Raw genomic sequence first — 19,813 nt, 5'->3', positions numbered from 1 at the left:
ACTTGATGACACGCATGTATACTCCCGGTCATTTTCTACTTTTCGCTATACTATATGCGATGTAAGATACACAATATCCCGCATGACCATCGATGGTGGAGTACCACTGTTAAATGACCGCTGACGAGCTTACTCAAGTATCCGATGCGAAAATTCTCTACTGGTTATTCCTGATGTGATGATTTTTCCCACCCTGATCATCAGGAGTCGTACGTTATAGATAGATGATGCCCGATGCCGCAAATCAAAGAAGAAAGAGGACATCATGCTTTTAGTTCCGTTCTTCTTTTGACCCGCTTGTTGACCCTCAATTTTGTTTGCTGCTTCACTACCTTCAGGCGGCTTTTCTTTCCGCTATGTTTTCTCTGGATCACTGACCATCTACGACCACTTCGGTATTCCCTGTTTGACATGTGCCCAATGTCAAAAAAAGTGGTGATGTTTCAGTACGTAGTATGAAGGATGATGAAGAGTCACAAAGATGCGAAGGATGTGCCTGGACTATTGATAGTTTGTGTTGCGGGGCGCCTTTTTCCGACGATCACACTTTCCGGAAGACGTCATCATTTCTCAACGTTTTCCTCTTCCTTCAGTCTGCGTTAGCGTGACTCATCGACACCTATCCTCATATAGTATCCTCCCTCCCCCCTTTCCCTTGCGGCCTCCATTTCCAACCTGCGCATGCTCCAGACCTTTGTAAGCCATTAAATCCTCGTCGACTCTGAGGAATCTGTGGGATTTTGCCGTCAAGGAGCCGCACGAGCCAGGACGTAATGCTAATCTTCACCACCTGACCTGAACAGCCGGATAAGCTTCGCCGTTATCGATCATTTTACGCCCTTATATCTAGGGAATGAATACGCAACCACTGTTGTCCTTTGCCTCGGTGCACATGGCGCCGCCCACGCCGCATTTGATATAGTATCGTCATATATCCACCGAGCCCCGTATCCCATATATAGTCGTTGAAGATGCGGGACCCCAAGGTGAGAGTACCGGCGGGCATTTGGTGCCTGGTATATCTAGCCGAACTTGTGATCAAAAGTGCAAGGAGCTTCGCATGGAAACATTTATGCAGACGGGAAAGATTGCCGGTTCAAGAGATTGGAGAGTGCTTACCGCATCGACGCTGCCATTCACATAAGAGACTATTATGCATAGCTCTTTCAAGACCTTCCTTTCTCGTCCCCCACATCTGCTATGACTCTTTTATTCCAGTTTCTCACCTTGCTTCTCCCCATACTGGCAGGAGCCATTCCTGCATACAGGCCTGCCACCCTCGAGTCTTTCCAACTACGAGATCAAAGCAGCTGGGCCGTTGCCAGTCAGCAACCTGACTTCTCTGGTGATGTCACACAGTGCAAGGGTAAGCAGTCTTACCATGTACTTACCGATATATGGCAGCTGACAACACTTCCAGGCTACGCCATTAATTCTGATTCAGTCAGGCAAACATCCACAGGTGGAATCTCTGCTCAGCTCGACTTAATTACCTACTGTTCCGCGTATGGCACAGACATTCCATCTCTTACCCTTTCCGTTGAGTACGAGACTTCATCGCGACTACATGTCCACATCTATGACACTCCTGTCAAGCAATTCCAGATTGATGACAACATCTTACCTCGCCCGAAACGAACCCTCTTTGGGACAGATAGTGCCGACAAATCGGATCTCAAGTTCGACTACGAGAACAGTCCTTTTGCTTTCTGGGTCACTCGGAAGTCAGATGGCGAGATCTTATTCGATACCAGAAAGGATGGTATCCCCATTCATGAAGACCCTTCAGACATCTTGGGGTCTCCTAGCAACTACACAGTTATGCCTGCTCATCCGCTCGTCTTTGAGGATCAATATCTGCAGTTGAGCTCCAAATTGCCTGTCGGAGCGAACATCTACGGCTTGGGCGAAGCTGTTGTAAGTATCTATCTCGATGTCTAATCTTTTTGAATTACTCTGACATTTTTACAGTCCGGAAGTGGCTACCGCAGGAACTCGAGCTCCACCGTGCAGACTATGTGGGCAAGAGAGTAAGTGAATGTTGGGGGACTGCAGCGGTGACAGCTAACGACAACGTTCCTCAGTATCGCTGACCCTGTCGATGAAAACCTTTGTCAGCTTCTCACTAATTGTTCGTTCTGGATTTACTAACATGCGTCGCAGACGGTACTCATCCCTTCTACATGGAGGTAAGGTATAATGAGACTTCCTGCACTCTTGCTTCACATGGCGTATTCTTGCGAAAGTAGGTCAATTCTCTGTAGAAGGTCGGAAAATGCTAATATATTCACAGCTCGAATGGTATGGACGTTGTCCTCCGAGATGGTGCTATTCAATACCGAGTCATTGGTGGCACACTCGACCTCTGTAGGCATCCCATTTCTTGTCCCCCCTTATGTCGTATCTAACCATTCTATCAGACTTCGTTTCCGGTCCAAGCCCCAACGATGTAACCGAACAATACGTATCCACCGTCGGCCTTCCGCAATCCATGCCTGAATGGTCCTTTGGATTCCATCTTTGTCGATGGGGTTATACTTCCGCCAACGACACTCTCTCAGTTGTCAATAGGATGAGAGACGCTGGGATTCCTTTGGAGACGTGAGTATTTGTGATTTTCTCGGCCGTTCAAGACATGCAAGCTGACATCAAGCTGCGTAGACAATGGAATGACATCGACTGTAAGTCATGATATTCGGATAGACTCTATTACGTTTGCACATAAACTGATATATTCGGGCCATGCCTTCCTCTTTCCGCACAACCAAAAACGCTCTGATGTCGATCTTCCCTGAACATCCGATCTTGGTTGATAGGGATGAGGAGTGAGTAGTGACGAATCACCATGTTTCTTTGGCTAATGTGAGGTAAAGGCTACAGAGAATTCCAATTTGACCAGAACTATGGAGAGGTCGATTACCGAAACCTAGTGGAGACTCTTCACTCTCGCAACCAGCACTACGTAGGTTTCGTTGAATATTGGCAGCTGTCAGATTGTGGTGCTAATTATATCTCACAGATTCCCATATTCGACGCGGCTATCGGTCATCCGCTCAATGCTACGGATAGGGTATGTTCCTACCTGTCTCAGCTTCGTGAAATTATTAATACTGATATCAACTACTCTATAATAGTTCGATGTATATGACAAGGGTCACGAACTTGGAGTTTGGATGAGAAACCCTGATGGTACTGAGTACGTCGGTGCCGTCTGGCCAACTTTCGCCGTCTTCCCAGGTAAATAGATACCTTTAGCTTTCACCCATGAGTATTGGCTAATAGGTTATAACAGACTGGTTCCACCCCAAGATGCAGGAGGTTTGGACAGAGGCCTTCTACAATTACTCCCAGATTGTCGATTTTGACGGTATCTGGCTTGATGTAGGTTGTAATCAGTTGCAGATCGACAAGTTTGACTCATTTAACTGACCGCTCGATAGATGAATGAACCGTCATCTTTCGTCGACGGTTCTGCCAGCAACTCTACAATGTCTTTGGAGAATACCACAGTCATTCCTCGTATGTGTTTTGGCGACCCAGGCATCAGGGAAGAGGCTAACCATAGGTGGCAGCCGATTATTCTACCGTCGCATTCCCTACTGACTGGCCTGAGGGTTATTCAAATGTGACTGGCATCAGCGGTAACGTCGTAAGTCGCCATTGCCTCCTACCAAATATATCTTCGCTGAAAGCATTCAGACTGTAGATGGCGCCCTCACTTACGGTGCAGATGGCGACGCCGCTAAGAACACCGCTCTTCGTCGTTCCCTCATCGGTCGAGACGATGTTCTCACCATTCCTTACGTTGACGTCCCTCCCTACCCTATTAACAACGGTTACGGGAGATTATCCGCCAAGACAGTCAGCCCTAACGCTACCCATTATGGAGGTCTTCAAGAATACAGTGTTCATAATCTTTGGGGTTCCATGGAAGAGGATGCTACGAACAACATGTTCTTAGCCTTAAAGCCTGGGAAGAGGCCATTCATGGTTTCTCGATCTACGTTTGCCGGCAGTGTGAGTAATCATATTTTGGATACGTACTTCCGGGCGAGCTAAAACTCAAAAACAGGGTCGAAAGACCGCCCATTGGCTCGGTGACAACTTCTCCACTTTGTGAGTTTACGGCCATCATTCATCATTCTTGAATATTTTGCTTACCTAACCGCTTCAGTGCCTATATGAAGAGGTCTATCCAAGGCGTCTTACAGTTCAACTTGTTCGGTATCGTGAGTCAAATATGGACTGATTTAATGTCTAGTGCTGACAAGACGTTTGCAGCCCATGGTTGGCCCTGACGTCTGTGGCTTTAATGGCAACACGGACGAAGAGCTTTGTAACCGATGGATGCAACTTGGTGCTTTCTTCCCATTTTTCAGGAACCACAACATCAAGTAAGTAGCCCATCTAACTGATTTAGGGATGAAGGATGAGTCATTGATCCAGGTTTCGTAGATCTGCAATTAGCCAAGAGCCTTATGTTTGGGACTCTGTCCGTGATGCCAGTATCAAGGCCATCAACGCTAGGTATCAGATGTTGCCTTACTGGTCGACATTATTCGCCAAGTCCTCTCTTGCCGGAACGTGGGTTCTGATCGCTCCCTAATCACGAAGAAGCTAATTTTTTCGCTTAAAGTCCTGCCGTTATTCCCCTCTTCCATGAGTTCCCCTCCCCCAGTTACCTTGACAACGACTACCAGTTCCTCATTGGTCCCTCTGTACTTGTCACTCCAGTACTTCAACCTAACGAGTCAACTGTAGTTGGCCAATTCCCCACCATGAATGATGTTTTCTGGGTTGATTGGTGGACTCACTGTAAACTTGACACTTCTTCCGGCGAAGATGTTACTCTCGATTTGCCTCTCGGAAACATAGGTGTGCACGTCAGGAGTGGTAGTGCTTTGTTGCTCTACGACGAGCCTGGTTATACTGTCAAGGAGACAAAAGATAATGGTTACGCTATACTGGTCGTGCTTGACGGCAAAGGTTACGCGGAAGGCGATGCCAAAATTGATGATGGTGAAAGTTTGCCTGGTGGGTTTTCTCCTTTTATCTGGATATTCCGCAATCAAGGCTGACCCATTGGCTGCAGTCACCGAACAGACTTGCCTCACATTTAAATCCACTGATTCCTGCAAACTCTCTTCCACAGCTGTCGGCAGCTACACCATTGCTGGCAAGCTCAAGACTATTACCATTGTTGGTGTTTGGACTGAACCTTCCGAAGTCACCCTCAACGGTAGCAAGGTCCAAGATAGCCAGGTTGAGTATGACAAGAGCTTAGGCAGAATCAAAATTACCGGTCTTGTTCAGGACCTCAATTCTGCCTGGGAGCTTATGTGGTAAAGGACAATATTTTCAAAAAGCAGACTTGTTAATGGACGAAACAAACGGACTTATAATATCTAGCGCTGCGCTGCCATATTTGTGTTCCGCAAAATATAGTAATTGTAAATGATATAGTGAATCGCCAACATGTATTCAATCAAAACTTCTACCGAATCCAGCAGTATAAAATCGAATATGTAGATGAGCGGTAATGCTCAAGACAGTCCCTAGAACAGCAATTCCGTACAAGATGAATCTTCTACTATCTGATTCCTCCAACCCTCGCCGCCAAAGATGCCCAGGCCATAATCCTCCACGCTATACATACAGCGATCATGACCCCCACAAACTTCCCCGTGTCAAGATCGTGCCAGTTGAATAATGCAAGACTGATATACAATCAGCGATGCCTGCAGTAATTTGGTCAGTTTAGCTTACAGTTGCTCGCCACTTTGAGCCACACATGCTCCTGATGAAATTTCCTCATTGGTACAATGGAATTCTAAACCGACAGCCTCGTTGATAATTTGAATTCTCGTCGCGGCTACGCCACCAATACCTCAGATTACAATTCATTTGCCTGATTGCGACCCACCTTTAACGCATGTACCCCAGGCAATCTATAAAAATAACATAATCAGTTTATGTACAACATTACCCCGTGTTGATGACTTACGGCTGCCAACCAAGCAGGCACAGATAGCGATATGACACCACTGACTTGTCCAATGAGTGAGAGAAAAGTGGAAACGACTCTGATTGAATGATGATCCGAGATAAGCCTCCAATGACACTCTTGTTCTAGTTAAAATGCTCACGTTACGGTCAAGCCTTCCGTCTGAATCCAGCTTCCAAAGATCATAGCAAAACTTTCACCCATATTGACCATTGCCCAGATCGATATGGAGTATTCGAAATATATTCTTGCTGAAGTCTGCATACCTATAGCGACGTTCATCTACATCCAAGTTAACTCTAAATTCATTCAAAAAAGTATATGTACTCACGATAGCACCGTAGCCGAACCCGCCCAGCAACTCAAATCCAACCTCGACCAAAGAGTAAGTAATCATAAAGGTTGCCGGTGAGTACCGAGCAGAAGACTTAGCCTCGTGAAGGTAGAGATTCCTATCGGCAGGGAATATTGACATGGCATTGAGAAGACCGACGAAAGCGATTGCTGAAGTGGACTCAATAGTGACACCGATTCGATCTTGAGCACCTGTGGTAAAAGATCTATTAGAAAAGGGACCATATAAGAGATGTAAAAGCTCAGAAGAACGAACCTGCTGGTCCATAAGTAAGCCTTTGGAAGAATAAAATAAACAATGCTCCCAATAACGGGGTCTGCGCTAGTCTGTTGAAAAACACATCCTTGCGCCTCCATAGATTTTTCCAGTGTCTCTCCAACACGACAGGCAAAGCTATCTTCATCGGTGTAGTTCCTTCTCCGTGTTTGATAATCGCAGAGTCTGCGCCATTCTTGTCTTGTTCATCTCCATTTTCCTGTCCAACTGATCGGATTCGCCATTGAGATGTAAGGCCGTTGACTCGAGTTAATGACTGGTGATGGTAGGAGACTCGAGGATCGATGGAGACAAGATCCAAAAGGTGATCGGCGGGATTGAAAAATTCGGAAGGCATGGCGTGATTAATGGAAGCAAAGTACTGGACGGCATCCGAACGTTTTCCAGTATACTGTCAAGAGGGTAATCAGCTAGGGTCCAAGGGGTGCCTTGGAACGACAGATGCTCACAGCTATGGTACCTCCCTTTGCCAACAAAGTGACGTTGTCAGTAAGCTTCCAGATGTCACTGCGTGGCTGATGAATAGTAGCTTTGCCCTATGTTTAGCGTCTGATACATTCACATGAAGTTGGGAGCGTACCTATAACTGTCCGTCCAGTAGCCGCAATATCGCGTAAAACGTGCATGACCCCGAGAGCAATACTAGCGTCAAGTCCAGAAGTTCTGATAACGAATAAATCAGTACTGTGGCAGACCTGAAGCATAAGAAACGCACGGCTCGTCAACCACCAAGACCGCGGGGTCATTAATCACTGAAGATTATGCTCGCATAAGCCACTGAAATTGGACCATTTGTGACCAGCAACTCACTTTGCACAGCTAGACTCAATCTTCTTTTCTCACCGCCACTAATACCTTTTAACAAAGCCCCACCAATCGGAAGATCTGCACAGTCCTTGAGTCCCAGCATTCTCAACACTGTTTCCGCCCTCGCAACCTTCTGCTTCTTGGGCATCTTAACCGGAAGTCGTAATATAGCAGCATAGGTGAGTGTTTCACGAACAGTGAGTGAAGGTAGATGCCAATCATCATCTTGTTCTACGAAAGCGACATTGGATTGGGTGGTACGAGAAACGGGCTTGTTTGCGAAGAGAAGAGTACCCGAGATCGTGTAATGTGAAAGGGGACCTGGATTGAGTTGTCTTCCGGCAATCAGTTGCAAGAGTGTTGACTGTAATTCTATCAGTAGCCGTGCTCAATCCTTGATATCAAAGGCACCTACCTTCCCGGCTCCAGAAGGTCCCAAAATCGCTGAAACTTCACCGGCTACCCAAAGCAAATGAGGTTTGGTCACCTATATCTCACAAAATGCACTTACCCGGAAAATCCAAAGATAAATCATTTAAGATGATCTTTTCCCTATCCTTGAGGGGCCCTCTCCCTCGTCTCTTCCACATCAAACTGAGATTTCTCACCTGCAAACCAGGATGTCATTAGCCTCTCGACATCCGTCAACGCTGATATACTTACAGATACATCGATTTTATCCCTCGTGATATGACTTTCCCTCACATCAGTCTCTTTGCCACGATGATGCGAGTCAATTTCTGAGGCGTGTTTCACTCCACCAGCAGGCAATCCCCATAGAACAACACATGCCAAAGCGTATTCGATAATTGCAAGACCAATCAGTCCTCCAAACCACACTCCAATGTTGATGGTGTAATCAAAGTTGAGGCCATTCAAGACATTGTTACCCCGACACTATGACAAAATAGCCATTAGTAAGTGTAGCTCGGAGATTGTATAAAGAGCGCTCACTTGATTCAGATTGGCGTTTGATTCTGCCGGGCAATCGAATACTCGGTCTTTAAACTGCGTCGTCGCAATGATTCCTAGGACTTGGTTTGAGATATAATCGATTTGGACTAGATAGGAGGCGCTCACGAAAAGAGTAAAAGTAAGGGCTTATCCATCTGATCCATGCCACATACACAGGCACATTCGTCCTGGAGAAATCAAGCTGAGCAAAACGCCACCTATGGAAAGTTGGAACACGACCTACAATATAAACCCGGAGCTCATACTGATAGCGTAATTGTCAGCGCCGGATCACTCAGATACATATAAATGCCGTACATTTGAAATAAATTCAGTGAGTTTCCCAGCATGGATGCCGCCGAAAAGGACCTGAGTAATGAGGCCTAAAATAATTCGTCAGTGAGTGACTTGCAACGAGCCACTTGTTGACGACCCACAGAGAGCAACGCCAAACCCTGAGTGGTAAATTGTACAAGAATGGTCTATGTCACTTTGTGTCAGCATACCATGACTTGACCTGCACAGTCATAAGTAGACGCACAGATGCGATACTGATGAAAAGATTTGCCGCCAGCTCATCTGTACGAAGCTTTGATATGAAATAGACCAAGACAACATAGATGGTGGGTGATAAGATACTGGGAACGAGATACGAAATAAAATCAGAGAGTACATAGGGGATAACGTCCTGTATCACATGGTCAGCGATGCATATATTTATTTGGTGATGTGTCACATACGTAAAGACGGTCTTCTCTTTCTCGATCAAAGATGACAAGGTCGGTACAGAATTTATAGATCCCTAGAATTTGTTAGGGAGTACTTTTTTCCATGGCACTCACTTACAAAACACCTGTTGTAGATAAAAAACACCTGGTATGAGCTGGAAACTCAGGTTTTTCAAACTTTGAATACCGGTGGGTGTCTGAACCGGTCGTTGGTTATTTTCCAAGAACGCAAGAGGTATGAACTTACTTCAGGTAGTTGGTAGTACGTTACGCCAATGATGACCCCTAATAACACCGCCTGTATTGCAAATCCGACTAACTGGGGCACGTTTCTGTATACATTTCGATGTGCCCTGGCAGTCAGCACCCTTGTTTGCTTCCATAGTCCCGGTCGTTGCTCATCCCTAGCACCTATATCTCGTGAAGCATCGTCTCCGCCTACCCCGTTACTTGAGACCTCATCAGAATTGTTTCCTTGAGGTGAAAGGTTATCGATGGATATGAAGGAAGTTGAGCTTCGCATGGATGCTTTTTCGAGGTTATCGGCCCAGTGAGCTGGGGAGCGATTGTTCCAAGCTTGGACTAATGAGCGAACGCGTGCGATAGAAGCCTCTTCATTCTCAGGGGTACGATTATCAACAGAAGAGACGTCGATCAAGAAATCTGTATCGATTGTCAATTAATAAATGTCATTTTCATGATAGAAACGCGATAGACCTAGCGGGTTGACTCCTCGCTCGACTTCATGCCCAAGGCTATAAAACCACGCCAGGCAGTCCTTCCGAAGCCCAGAATACACAATTTCACCCTTGGATAAAAGTGCTATTCGGTCGAAAATCTCAAAAGCGTCTGAACGAGGGGCGTGGATTGATAGAATGATAGTTCGTCCTCGACGAGCAAGCTGTGACAAGGTGAGAAGCAATAAATATGATGTGAAAGCGTCTACAACAAATCAGTGGCGTCAAAAAGGGCTAAACAAAGACATACCCAGGCCAGATGTAGGTTCCTAAGCACAGTCAGCCGGTGACTTCAACTCTGTATCAACCACTCTACTCACATCCAGAATTAGTACGCTAGGTAGAGTAACCAAGGCACAGCCTATCGACAACCGCCTACCATCTTATCAGCAGGTATTAGCACAATTTCTCGACAAGACGCACCTCTTTTCTCCACCTGATATACCCTTTCTTAAGGGACCACCAACAACAGTATCGGCGGCATCTCGTAAACCTAGCTCATCAATAGTTTGTTCCACGATAAAACTTATCGCTTCATCTGACAAATGATTTGGGAGTCTGAGTTTGGCTGCCTGTTAAAGATGTGTTAGTCGGCAAGGTTCCAAAGTGAGCAACGCATGCCCCTACATAGGTTAATGTTTCTCGAACTGTACGGCATATTTAGCACATCTCTTTAGGGATTGCGATACTACGACCCACCGGTTAAGCACTCTACCAAGAAATCCTGTTGCCTCACAAACCCTATACGCTTTTTCATTTGCCCTTTCTCTAGTTTTATCCCTCTCCTGACACCCGCATGCGGTTCTACAGAGAAATAAGCCACTTCGCCATTGGCAGTGGGTAAACCGGATACGCGATTTGCAATAGCATTCAACAGGGTCGTCTTGCCTGATCCTGAACCGCCCAGTCTAAAGGATGGTCAAATCTTGATCCAAAAGATATCCGCTTAACTTACATTGCCAGAACCTCTCCATTCTGGCACTCGCAGTTGACATCTTGCAAAATCCACTTCTTCTTTGGCTTTCCTGGCTCCTCTTCATCCTTTTCCTTCCTCTTTGCAAAGACCTTAAATAGGCTGGGTACCCATCTGCCATGCGTCAATCTTAGCGATAACATCAAAAACCCTATCCGACTTACCTAAGAGCTTTGCGATTCGGCACGCCTATTGTAAGTTTTTCCACTACCAAATCATACGGCAGAGGCGGTGGTAAATTGAGAAGGGCGTTTTTCCTCCAGTCTTCGTTTTCCCTGTGTAATCTCTCTTGCTCTTCTAATTTGACCAAGGTAGATGGGTTGTTAATTTGTGAAGGTGTTACCGGGGGTATGTCGGTGTGCTGGATCGGCACAAGTTCGAGATCTTCGACGATGTTGCAATTGGAACTGGGCTGTACTGACTCTCGATCTGGCAGTGGTTCAGAGCTTCGCCTTTGCTGATCGTTTTCTCCCAGACATTCCTCCATACTTGACAAGCCTTGTTCGGGCGAAGCTGCATCAGTCGTCAATAATCGCGACGGCTCCACACCCGCATCTTTTAATTTCTGATCACCCATGTGATTTCACTACAGGCTTGTGCAAGCCTCATGGATGCCGGGTGATATACGTTGTACTAATAGAGACGATTATGTGATTAAAGTCAGTGTCCATTGGTTTGCAGGTGGAGATGGCCGTTGTCGATCGGAACGTGGGATATGACCAAAAAGTGACTCACCTATTGCGTTAGCCCTTCAGTATGCACAGTCCGGGTTTTTGCTACTGGGATCCGGACATTCTGTTATTCAGTTGGCTGCTGTATGCAGGATACTAATTTCAGAGTACATGCATGGACAAATGATTACATTCTTTTTAGAAGTTTCCCAAGCAGCATGCAGCATACTCAGTCCGCTCAGGCGCAGACGTTGACACTCAGCTTCCCAGAATACCGGATTACCGAGGAACTTACGTAGTACGTCTCAACTACGTACGGTATCTGAAGACTGCCGACAACGATTACATATATCCTACTACCATGCTGTTATGATTACTATACCACTACACTACTGCTCCACACCACTATCGTCCCCCCTTGGTGGGTCAGACACAGATGATGCAGCTACAGGTGCAGCAGCACCCTCACCCGGTGACGAACGTGAGCGGGAAGATGTCCCGCTCACTGCGCCATCCTCCGCTTCCCACTCACTCCTCAATCTCGTTAGTTCACCCACTAACCCCCAAATCCTTTCATCTACCTGACCCAGCAACTTTAACCGCTCATCCAATCCTCGCCTGGTACCATCGGATGTCCTCTCTATCCTCTGTGTCCAGTTTTCGAAGGGCGGCGTGTATGCTGCAGAACTATCAAGTTTAGGCCGTTTGTTGGAGCGAGATAGATGGTCGTGGTCGAGAGCGTGGAATTGCTTGGGAGCTAATTGGGCATGGACACGAGGTACAGCGTCCCATCGGTCCAGCTCGTTTTCTTCTTGCATGTGCTCTCTTTCCTTTCCCTTGTCTTCTCTGACAGAAGGTAGAGACTCCCCGCTCCCAGTCATACCCCCTAATCTTCTCAGTGCCGCATCCGCAACCTGCCTTCTAACATCATTGTCATCCTGTCCAGCCTCTTCTCTCGTAGCCCTAGCAGCTCCGGTATTACTGAAACTGAAAGGCGGATTTGAAGAAAAGGGTGTGACGTTGCCCGAGACGACTCGGGAATTGTTATAGTATGACGGTGAATCTTGAGGAATACGAGGATTTGATGGGAGGTTGTCGTTGTCTTCCTGCTGATTGGCAAAAATTTGAGGAACGGTTCGAGTGGGGGTTGCTTGCCCACTTCGGTGTAATGTGAAGGGGGTGGAAGGTGAAGATATTCTGGGAGCCGCACCAAGTGGAGCAGGAGTAAAACGACCAGGAACGATAGGTCCTCCCCAAATACCTCTCTGTATCCTTTGCTCAGTTCCTTCTTGAGAACCAGAACTCTCCCCCGCACGCGAGTTTGTGCCTTGAGTAGTAGATATTCTAGCAGCCCCATCCCGACGATTGTTGTTATCATTAGGGAAATACTCATTCAAGTTTTGACGCATCAGCTCGACAAGCTGGGCGTCTCGACCGTGGTCACCTGGACGTGCAGCTGGGGCGGGCCTTAATGGTTCCTGGGGCATTGGAGGGTTGTACACGAGACCAGGAGGTCTCTGACGCGTGAGGACATCTCGGCGACTGTATATCGTGAGCTACAACCCTATGTAGGTCGAAAACAAAACTTACCAAGTGGGACACTTTTGCTGCCTTTCAAGCCAGCTGCGCAAACAATGAAAATGGAACACATGTCCACACTGAAGTTTCTTTGGCGTCTCATTAGGCCCGCCCTCATTAACTTGCATCCCTTCCCTTTCCCTTTGGTTCCGAGAGATCATCTCCTCACGGCAAATGATACACGTCCGATCACCTGACCTTTCAAGCTCCTCTTCAGTGGCGTCGGGATACAAGTTGTCCATATCACGCGTGGCGCGTCGGTAACGCATAAGATCGCGAATTCGGCCCATGAATGACATGAAGGTCAGATAGACGTCACGGAGAATGTGAAGCGGGAGACCGTAGTTGAGGAAGATGACTGTGAAGAACATGAGGTAGGTGAGGAGTTTGACAAAGTCTGCAGAAAGTCAGTTGCTCGATTCGTTAGAGACGTAAGACCAACTGACCAACAGAAAGATCGATGTAGAAGAGGTACGTGCTCTTTGCCTCCCAGACTGGTGCATCTTCTCTTCCCCGAGCCCGTCTCAAATCTATCACACCAACAGCGTACCTAGCTGCGCTGCCGGCGATCGTCGCCTGAAGAATGATGAATTCGGATGCAAAGATGATCATGGCGGACACACCCTCGAGAAGTATAGTTTCGAGAGAATATGAGACAAAGAGGAAGTCGAGGAGCATAAGGAGGGAGATGATGGAGACCATTCGGATGTGGAATTGCCTAGGCGGACCTGGCGGAGGAATTTGATCCATCTGTGCAAAAGGTGAGCGTAAGAGGTGGGAGGAATGATATGTTGTACTCACATAGTCTACTCGATCGGCTGTAATCCAGTGGAAACACTTCAAGAACACCAAGACGCTGAACATGGCCATGAAAGAAATGGAGAAATCATCTCTGCACGATAGGTCAGTGAATATATCGACATCCTTACAAGCTTGCATACCGGAAAATGGCCAGTGCCAGCAATGATTCAGTTAAGAACATCCATAACTTCTCCCATAAATGCTGTAGTAGCCTGTCAGTCCAAGACATTGAGCGGAGGTGCGCGAGGCTCGTGCACAAAGCCAGCCTACTGGCACAAAGCAAATAGATGGTTTCAGCACTCACCTCATATTCGATGGTTCGCAGCTGGCCAAAGAATAAATTCTTTACACCTATTCCTAATAATATGGCATTGAAGAGGGTAAAATTACCTAGTATCTATGTATGCACACGAGCATCAGCAACAAATCATCATGAACCCTTTGTCCTTGTCCTAGCCTTGAAATAGCCAACCCCACAACAAGTCTCCTACGACAAGTAGCTGCTTTGGTACGCACCATCATAGATCCGCTGCTCTTTCCAATAGATACAGCTGCCGCATAAAAGTTGGCTCTCGTCCGCAGGGCCGTAGAGACCACGCCAAAGGCGAACACGGTCGAGGCAACGCCATAGAGCACGAAACGGCGTGCCATGAAGGGCGGTCTTGACCTGCCTAATGGGGGATAAGGGTGGAGTAGGGACTCAGGAAAGCGGAGCTGGATATGGAAGACCCGAAGGCGTATATAGCTGTTCGGAGCTGTTATGAAGAGTCACTCGAGGCTGGGATCGGGAGGACGCATCCATGGACACCTGGAAGTCACCGAGCGGCAACTCGCGATCGAACACTGTTGAAGAATACTCTGACGTGGAAGGATGCGTCACATCTAGTAGCCTTATGTAAGCTTTCTTCGGTGATCGCCGAAACGCGTCTTGAAAATAAAGAGTGAAGGAGGGTCCAAATACTCATTTTCGACGCGAGCGCGCCTTTTACGGTTCGTCTTTCCCAGCATTTTCGTTTATGCCTTCCTGGTTCGCATCCGCATCTCTCAGACGGTCAAGATACTCCTACCCCATAGCAATGGCGCGCGCGATAACATCAGCAACTCCCAAGCGCGAACGGTCAGCGTCGTCCCCTTTGACAGAGCTAGAGCCCGAAGTTCCTGCTCCCAAGGCCGTAAAGCCTAAGAGAGCCGTTCGACCAACCAAGCCGAAAAATGAGGGTACCAAAGAGAATGATAATAACGAGGACGCACCTGCTGCTGCAAAGAAGCAGCGTGTTTCCAAGGCCAAAGCTTGGCCCCCAGCTGAACTAGAACCGATGCTTCACCTCCCTCGTCAAGGTTACCCCGCATTCAAGCTCCCGTCTTCTACAGCCTCTTCTAACGGAGGTATTGCCCCTCAGAACGACAAATCACAACCGATGCTTTTGGGAGCACATGTATCTGCTGCTGGTGGTCCGGCTACAGCATTACTGAGAGCAGGTCTAGCAGGCGCGAATGGGTTGGCTCTGTTTGTCAAGAGTCAAAGACAGTGGAAGAGTAAGCCGTATGAAGATGAGACAGTTCAGAGATTCAAAGAGCTCATGAAGAGCAAGGAGGAAGGTGGTGAGTAAATTGCCGTATATGAACCATCGAGTGCTGAATTACACATCCAAAGGAATGGGCTATGGCCCGGAGAGTATACTGGTCCACGGCAGTTATCTCATCAACCTAGGGTGAGTTAATTGTCGCGTCGCACATGAGCATTTTGTTAACACTTCGCCTCTGCAGAAACCCCGACCCGTAAGCTCTCAGAGATTCAAGCCTATATAGACATCTGACATCACAATAGGGCCAAGTGGAAAGTCTCCTACGAATGTTTCAAAGATGATATTGCACGTTGCCACCAGCTTGGTATTAAACTCTACAACTGGCAGTATGTGCTTTCCGTCTCTATGCCTTTCGAATCCTCACCCGAGTAGTCCTGGATCCACAGTTGGCGCTTGTACCAAGGAAGAAAGTTTTGCTCTTATCGCAAAAGCCATCAACCAAGTGCACAAAGATGTCCCTGAAGTCATCACCGTGATCGAGAACATGGTTAGTCCCCAGTCGTTACTAAAGATCACTGTCTAATTTGATTCAGGCCAACGCAGGATCCAACATTGTTGGTACAGCATGGTCAGACCTTTCCTCTATCATTAAACTTGTCGAAGACAAGTCCCGTGTCCGCGTCTGTATCGACACTTGCCATACTTTTGCTGCTGGTTACGATATTCGAACGCCGGAGACATACGCCGAGACTATGAAAAGGTTTGACGAGGTGGTTGGAAACAAGTACTTGGGTGGTGTACATTTAAATGATTCTAAGGCGAATCTGGGCGCGAACAAGGATTTACACGAGAATATCGGTCTGTAGGTGGCCCTGTGTCTTGTTTCACGAGTGATCAAACAAAGCTAACTTAAGTCTTGAGTGGCGAGATCGGTCTCACAGCTTTCAGATGCATCATGCGCGACCCTCTCATGACGGGTATACCGCTCGTCCTTGAAACGCCCGCGCCAGACGCCCCCACCCCCGCCGAACATCTTTCCATCTGGACAAAGGAAATTGCCCTCTTATACGAGATCCAGGCCATCGAAGATGATGAATGGGAGGTCAAGAAGGGGGAGATCGAAAAGCGGTGGAGGAAAGAGCGGGATGCGATCAATCCGCCCAAAGAAAAAAAGAAGCCTGCTGCCAAGGGAAAAGCGAAGAAGGCCAAAAAAGTGGAGGACGACGGATGCTCCCATGATGAGGACTAGAGTCGGGGATAGAATTCCAGCCGGAGAGGTCAGACTTGTTTGTGGCCGCATGTACTTACCATCGTTCATTTGGGTTTCAAACACGACAGCTATCATTCGCGTCTTTTCGCTTGGAGTCATTAGGATTTCCTGTCAGCATAAATGGAAGCGAGGCATTGCATATCTGCTGATACCTTCCTTTACGGCGAAAACATTCGACATTGGCCGACAATGAAAGCATGTCGAAGCCGGGGGCATGAGTCGGATAAGTGGCTACAGTGATTATTTAATGTCCAGATATATAAGAAAGTTGATTTTGCGACACGGTGAGCAGCCACGCTCTAAGCGCAGAAGAAAACATAAAGTATTGCGAAAATACGACAGCTTAAAACAAATTATGTCTCCCCAGCAAAACTCGAGAGGCTCCGGTGAGCTTCCTTTCTTTGTCCTCTGACAGTCTGCACGCAACATGCTGACATTGAAATAGCTTCCAGCAGTGGCACATACACCATCTTCCCACCAAAAACTGCCAACTTGGCAGTCAGCGACGGGTCCTTTTCCCCCCAGGCCCTAACCACAACACCAAATTCTACAACTCCTCTGACAACAAGTGATCCTCGTTCTAATTCATCAAGCAAACCTTCTGACTATTTTACAACTCCTACTAGCTCCCCCCAGGATATAAGACACCCGAGTCCGTCACGAGTCAATACATCCGATTCGATTTCGAGAATGACCGGCAATGACTCCCAGACCTCTTCTTCGTCCTGGAGGATCTTAGAGACGAGGATCTTGCGACCATTCAAAAGGTCTAAACCGTTCTCCAAGGAAGAGAATGTCATGTGGCGAAATATTCTTCGATCACCTATCTGTCGGCCCACAATGACGAGTGAACTACCTTCTATAGCTTCCCTTCCAATTTCTCACACGGACCTTGTAAAGAAGGCTGACGAAGAAACCGCAGGAAGGGGGAGAGTGAGCAATGAAAGTTTAGTCATCCCTCAAAACTTTGACGACGATAGCACCCAGTCTACATACTCCAGCGATAGAAATGAGTAATACTTGTTAAAAGGCGATAATGTTTTGTCGTTATAGGTGTGGTGTGAATTGTTTACGCACGGGATGCTCAGGTAACACTCAGTTACTGGGGTAAAAGTTGGTGCAAAAGTTGCGAAAAAAGAAGACAGAAAGGATATATGACTTGGCTGTTTCATTTGAGCAACGTATCGTTGAAAGCGGTTTTCTAGTCAGGGTTGTCATATAGAGTGTTTAACCCATCTCGTCGTCCGCCACCCATTGTGCATTCGTGTCAATTGAGATCATAACAGGGGAAAGCGGGAGGCTGGTAATTGTAATAGAAAACAGGGTGATTCCTGGCGAATTCGCCGACAATTATTTCGCGTGGAATGGCGACTATGCATTTCTGGAATGATCTTCCGGGTGAGTCTCGTAAGTGAACAAATAAAGGACTTCTTTTTTCTCCCTTCTTCGACTGCTTTCACAAACTTTTTACTCCGGTCCTCCGATTGCCAGCAACGAGGGTAACCATTGAAGTATACGACATTAAGCAGAAAGGTGAGATATCGCTAAACGTGATCAGCAGAGCACCGTGTGAGCTGAGAGGCGTTGAATCAAGCGGAAGTTGAGGCGGGGATTGAAATTCCTGATGCAGGTAAACAAAATAGGGTTAAACAACAGGGTTAAAAGGGGAAGAGGTGAGGCATGACCTCTTCGCTCACTCTCACTAATTCCAAAACATCAAAATTCTATTTTGAATAAAAAGGCTGTTTGATCACGATCAGCACATTCATAATCCAAAATACACGAAAAGTCATATGAAATGAACCAACATTACAATCCTCATATCTCCTCCAGCCGCCGTTCTTCTAGGCAAAGCCTTGAAAGCGACCGAAGTACACATAGTGTAGCCACCAGTGAGGTTTCCAATCCCTCTTCCCCATGTCTTATCGGTACTGACAATGAGGTAGCTCCACCATTTGAGCTCTCAATGGGTCTCCCCCCTAATCCGGCTGCGTGGCGCAATCAATCTCACTCTGCTGCGTCGTCTGCAGGGGAGATTGAGCCCCCAACTTCGGCTAGTATGGGGGGTAGGGTTTCTTATCGGGACGAGACGGTCCCAAGGATTAGGTATGACGGAGCCAACACGATGTTTGTGAAGACATGCTGATGTTCGCAAGTCGTTTATATGCTTCCAGCTCAAATGGCAGCACTCCCCGCACAGGGTTTGTTAGTCCTACCAGTCCGGATTCCATGGAGTTGAGTACGGGCTCCTTGCTGAGTGGTCCATCTCCTCTTCTGACAAGAAGAAGCACCGGCCAATCCGGCTTGTCAATCCGAAGCCTTGCTTGAACAATCAAGAAACGCGTCGAGTGCAGCTCTTACACGTATTAATACTGCTTTGACAGGTGAAAGGTAAGTTCAATCCCTATACGAAACCACATGCTTACATTGATTTAGTTCATTCCTTGATCATAGCTCTGACGAGGAGAAAAATGGGAAGGAACGAACAAAACAAGGCAGAATGCGACAGCGGGTGTCTCGGACGTTTACACGCGTCAGCCGGTCGGCTCTTGCTGCACTTTTTATCTCCAAACGCGATTTACAGAGCAATGCCAGCCAGAAATCTGCCATCTCCTACCCCATCTCTCCGGCAAACACCTCCATGCTGCCTTCATTGATGAGCGCTGATGATGCCGCATCAGTCATCATTCCTGATCGGTCCTTCCCATACGAGACTAAATACGACATTGTGCCGCCGGCGGAATTCGAAGGCAACACCTCTCAGGTAGACCTCGCTTTTCCACGGCCCAACCTAGTTTCAGAGCAATCCAACGCTGTTCTATGGAGACTTGAAGAAGACAAAGATGAACAAACAGTTCCGACAGGTACATCCCAATCAGTGAGGATGTATCATGAACCTTCTAGGCGTTTATTCAGGCTTCAGGAGGCATTAGCAAAAATGACTGGGGGTACAACAGGTACAGGTGTTGAAACTACTGATTTACCCGGTCCTTCCGCGAAAGCAGGCCTATCCAGGTCACCTCCTGCTCAACAGCGACCAGTATCTATAAATTCAATGGATACGGAAGTGACCGAAATTGTCGACAACGAAAGTAGCGATGATGAGGCACCGAGCTTTAAACCCAAGGTTGCT

The 19,813-nt window shown here is 47.2% G+C and overlaps 4 protein-coding genes across 4 annotated transcripts; 2 read left to right on the top strand and 2 right to left on the bottom strand.

Moving 5' to 3' along the window:
* Positions 1 to 1,200: 1,200 nt before the first annotated feature.
* Positions 1,201 to 5,346, top strand: CNBL1260 (hypothetical protein; the record flags this gene model as incomplete). The annotated part of the gene is made up of 22 exons (XM_767418.1): positions 1,201 to 1,366; positions 1,421 to 1,917; positions 1,972 to 2,030; positions 2,085 to 2,113; positions 2,164 to 2,245; positions 2,294 to 2,367; positions 2,421 to 2,601; positions 2,662 to 2,681; positions 2,817 to 2,825; positions 2,874 to 2,962; positions 3,020 to 3,070; positions 3,135 to 3,237; positions 3,293 to 3,381; positions 3,441 to 3,519; positions 3,573 to 3,649; positions 3,700 to 4,017; positions 4,073 to 4,116; positions 4,175 to 4,229; positions 4,282 to 4,394; positions 4,456 to 4,584; positions 4,637 to 5,034; positions 5,093 to 5,346. The coding sequence occupies 22 exons, from the start codon at positions 1,201 to 1,203 to the stop codon at positions 5,344 to 5,346; spliced, it is 2,916 nt and encodes a 971-aa protein (XP_772511.1).
* Positions 5,347 to 5,590: 244 nt separating this feature from the next.
* On the bottom strand, positions 5,591 to 11,321 carry CNBL1250 (hypothetical protein; the record flags this gene model as incomplete). The annotated part of the gene is made up of 30 exons (XM_767417.1): positions 5,591 to 5,717; positions 5,767 to 5,872; positions 5,924 to 5,948; positions 6,005 to 6,083; positions 6,147 to 6,286; positions 6,336 to 6,550; positions 6,615 to 7,026; positions 7,085 to 7,164; positions 7,216 to 7,298; positions 7,351 to 7,387; positions 7,446 to 7,806; positions 7,858 to 7,901; positions 7,954 to 8,050; positions 8,106 to 8,339; positions 8,397 to 8,476; positions 8,523 to 8,661; positions 8,715 to 8,765; positions 8,834 to 8,878; positions 8,938 to 9,084; positions 9,137 to 9,198; positions 9,243 to 9,321; positions 9,372 to 9,787; positions 9,842 to 10,066; positions 10,112 to 10,130; positions 10,182 to 10,236; positions 10,285 to 10,433; positions 10,489 to 10,508; positions 10,561 to 10,769; positions 10,817 to 10,948; positions 10,999 to 11,321. 30 exons carry the CDS (start codon positions 11,319 to 11,321, stop codon positions 5,591 to 5,593), a joined length of 4,191 nt encoding a protein of 1,396 aa, XP_772510.1.
* A 573-nt stretch (positions 11,322 to 11,894) lies between these two features.
* On the bottom strand, positions 11,895 to 14,535 carry CNBL1240 (hypothetical protein; the record flags this gene model as incomplete). The annotated part of the gene is made up of 7 exons (XM_767416.1): positions 11,895 to 13,047; positions 13,096 to 13,480; positions 13,530 to 13,833; positions 13,885 to 13,975; positions 14,025 to 14,086; positions 14,189 to 14,281; positions 14,401 to 14,535. The coding sequence occupies 7 exons, from the start codon at positions 14,533 to 14,535 to the stop codon at positions 11,895 to 11,897; spliced, it is 2,223 nt and encodes a 740-aa protein (XP_772509.1).
* A 425-nt stretch (positions 14,536 to 14,960) lies between these two features.
* On the top strand, positions 14,961 to 16,659 carry CNBL1230 (hypothetical protein; the record flags this gene model as incomplete). The annotated part of the gene is made up of 7 exons (XM_767415.1): positions 14,961 to 15,486; positions 15,539 to 15,596; positions 15,652 to 15,663; positions 15,713 to 15,796; positions 15,843 to 15,957; positions 16,004 to 16,272; positions 16,332 to 16,659. The coding sequence occupies 7 exons, from the start codon at positions 14,961 to 14,963 to the stop codon at positions 16,657 to 16,659; spliced, it is 1,392 nt and encodes a 463-aa protein (XP_772508.1).
* Positions 16,660 to 19,813: the final 3,154 nt, after the last annotated feature.

The sequence above is a fragment of the Cryptococcus neoformans genome, chromosome 12 (assembly GCF_000149385.1).
Source record: "Cryptococcus neoformans var. neoformans B-3501A chromosome 12, whole genome shotgun sequence".
Lineage (NCBI taxonomy): Eukaryota > Fungi > Basidiomycota > Tremellomycetes > Tremellales > Cryptococcaceae > Cryptococcus > Cryptococcus deneoformans.
Note: the sequence above shows the minus strand (reverse complement) of the source record. Positions and strands in the feature narration are given on the sequence as shown.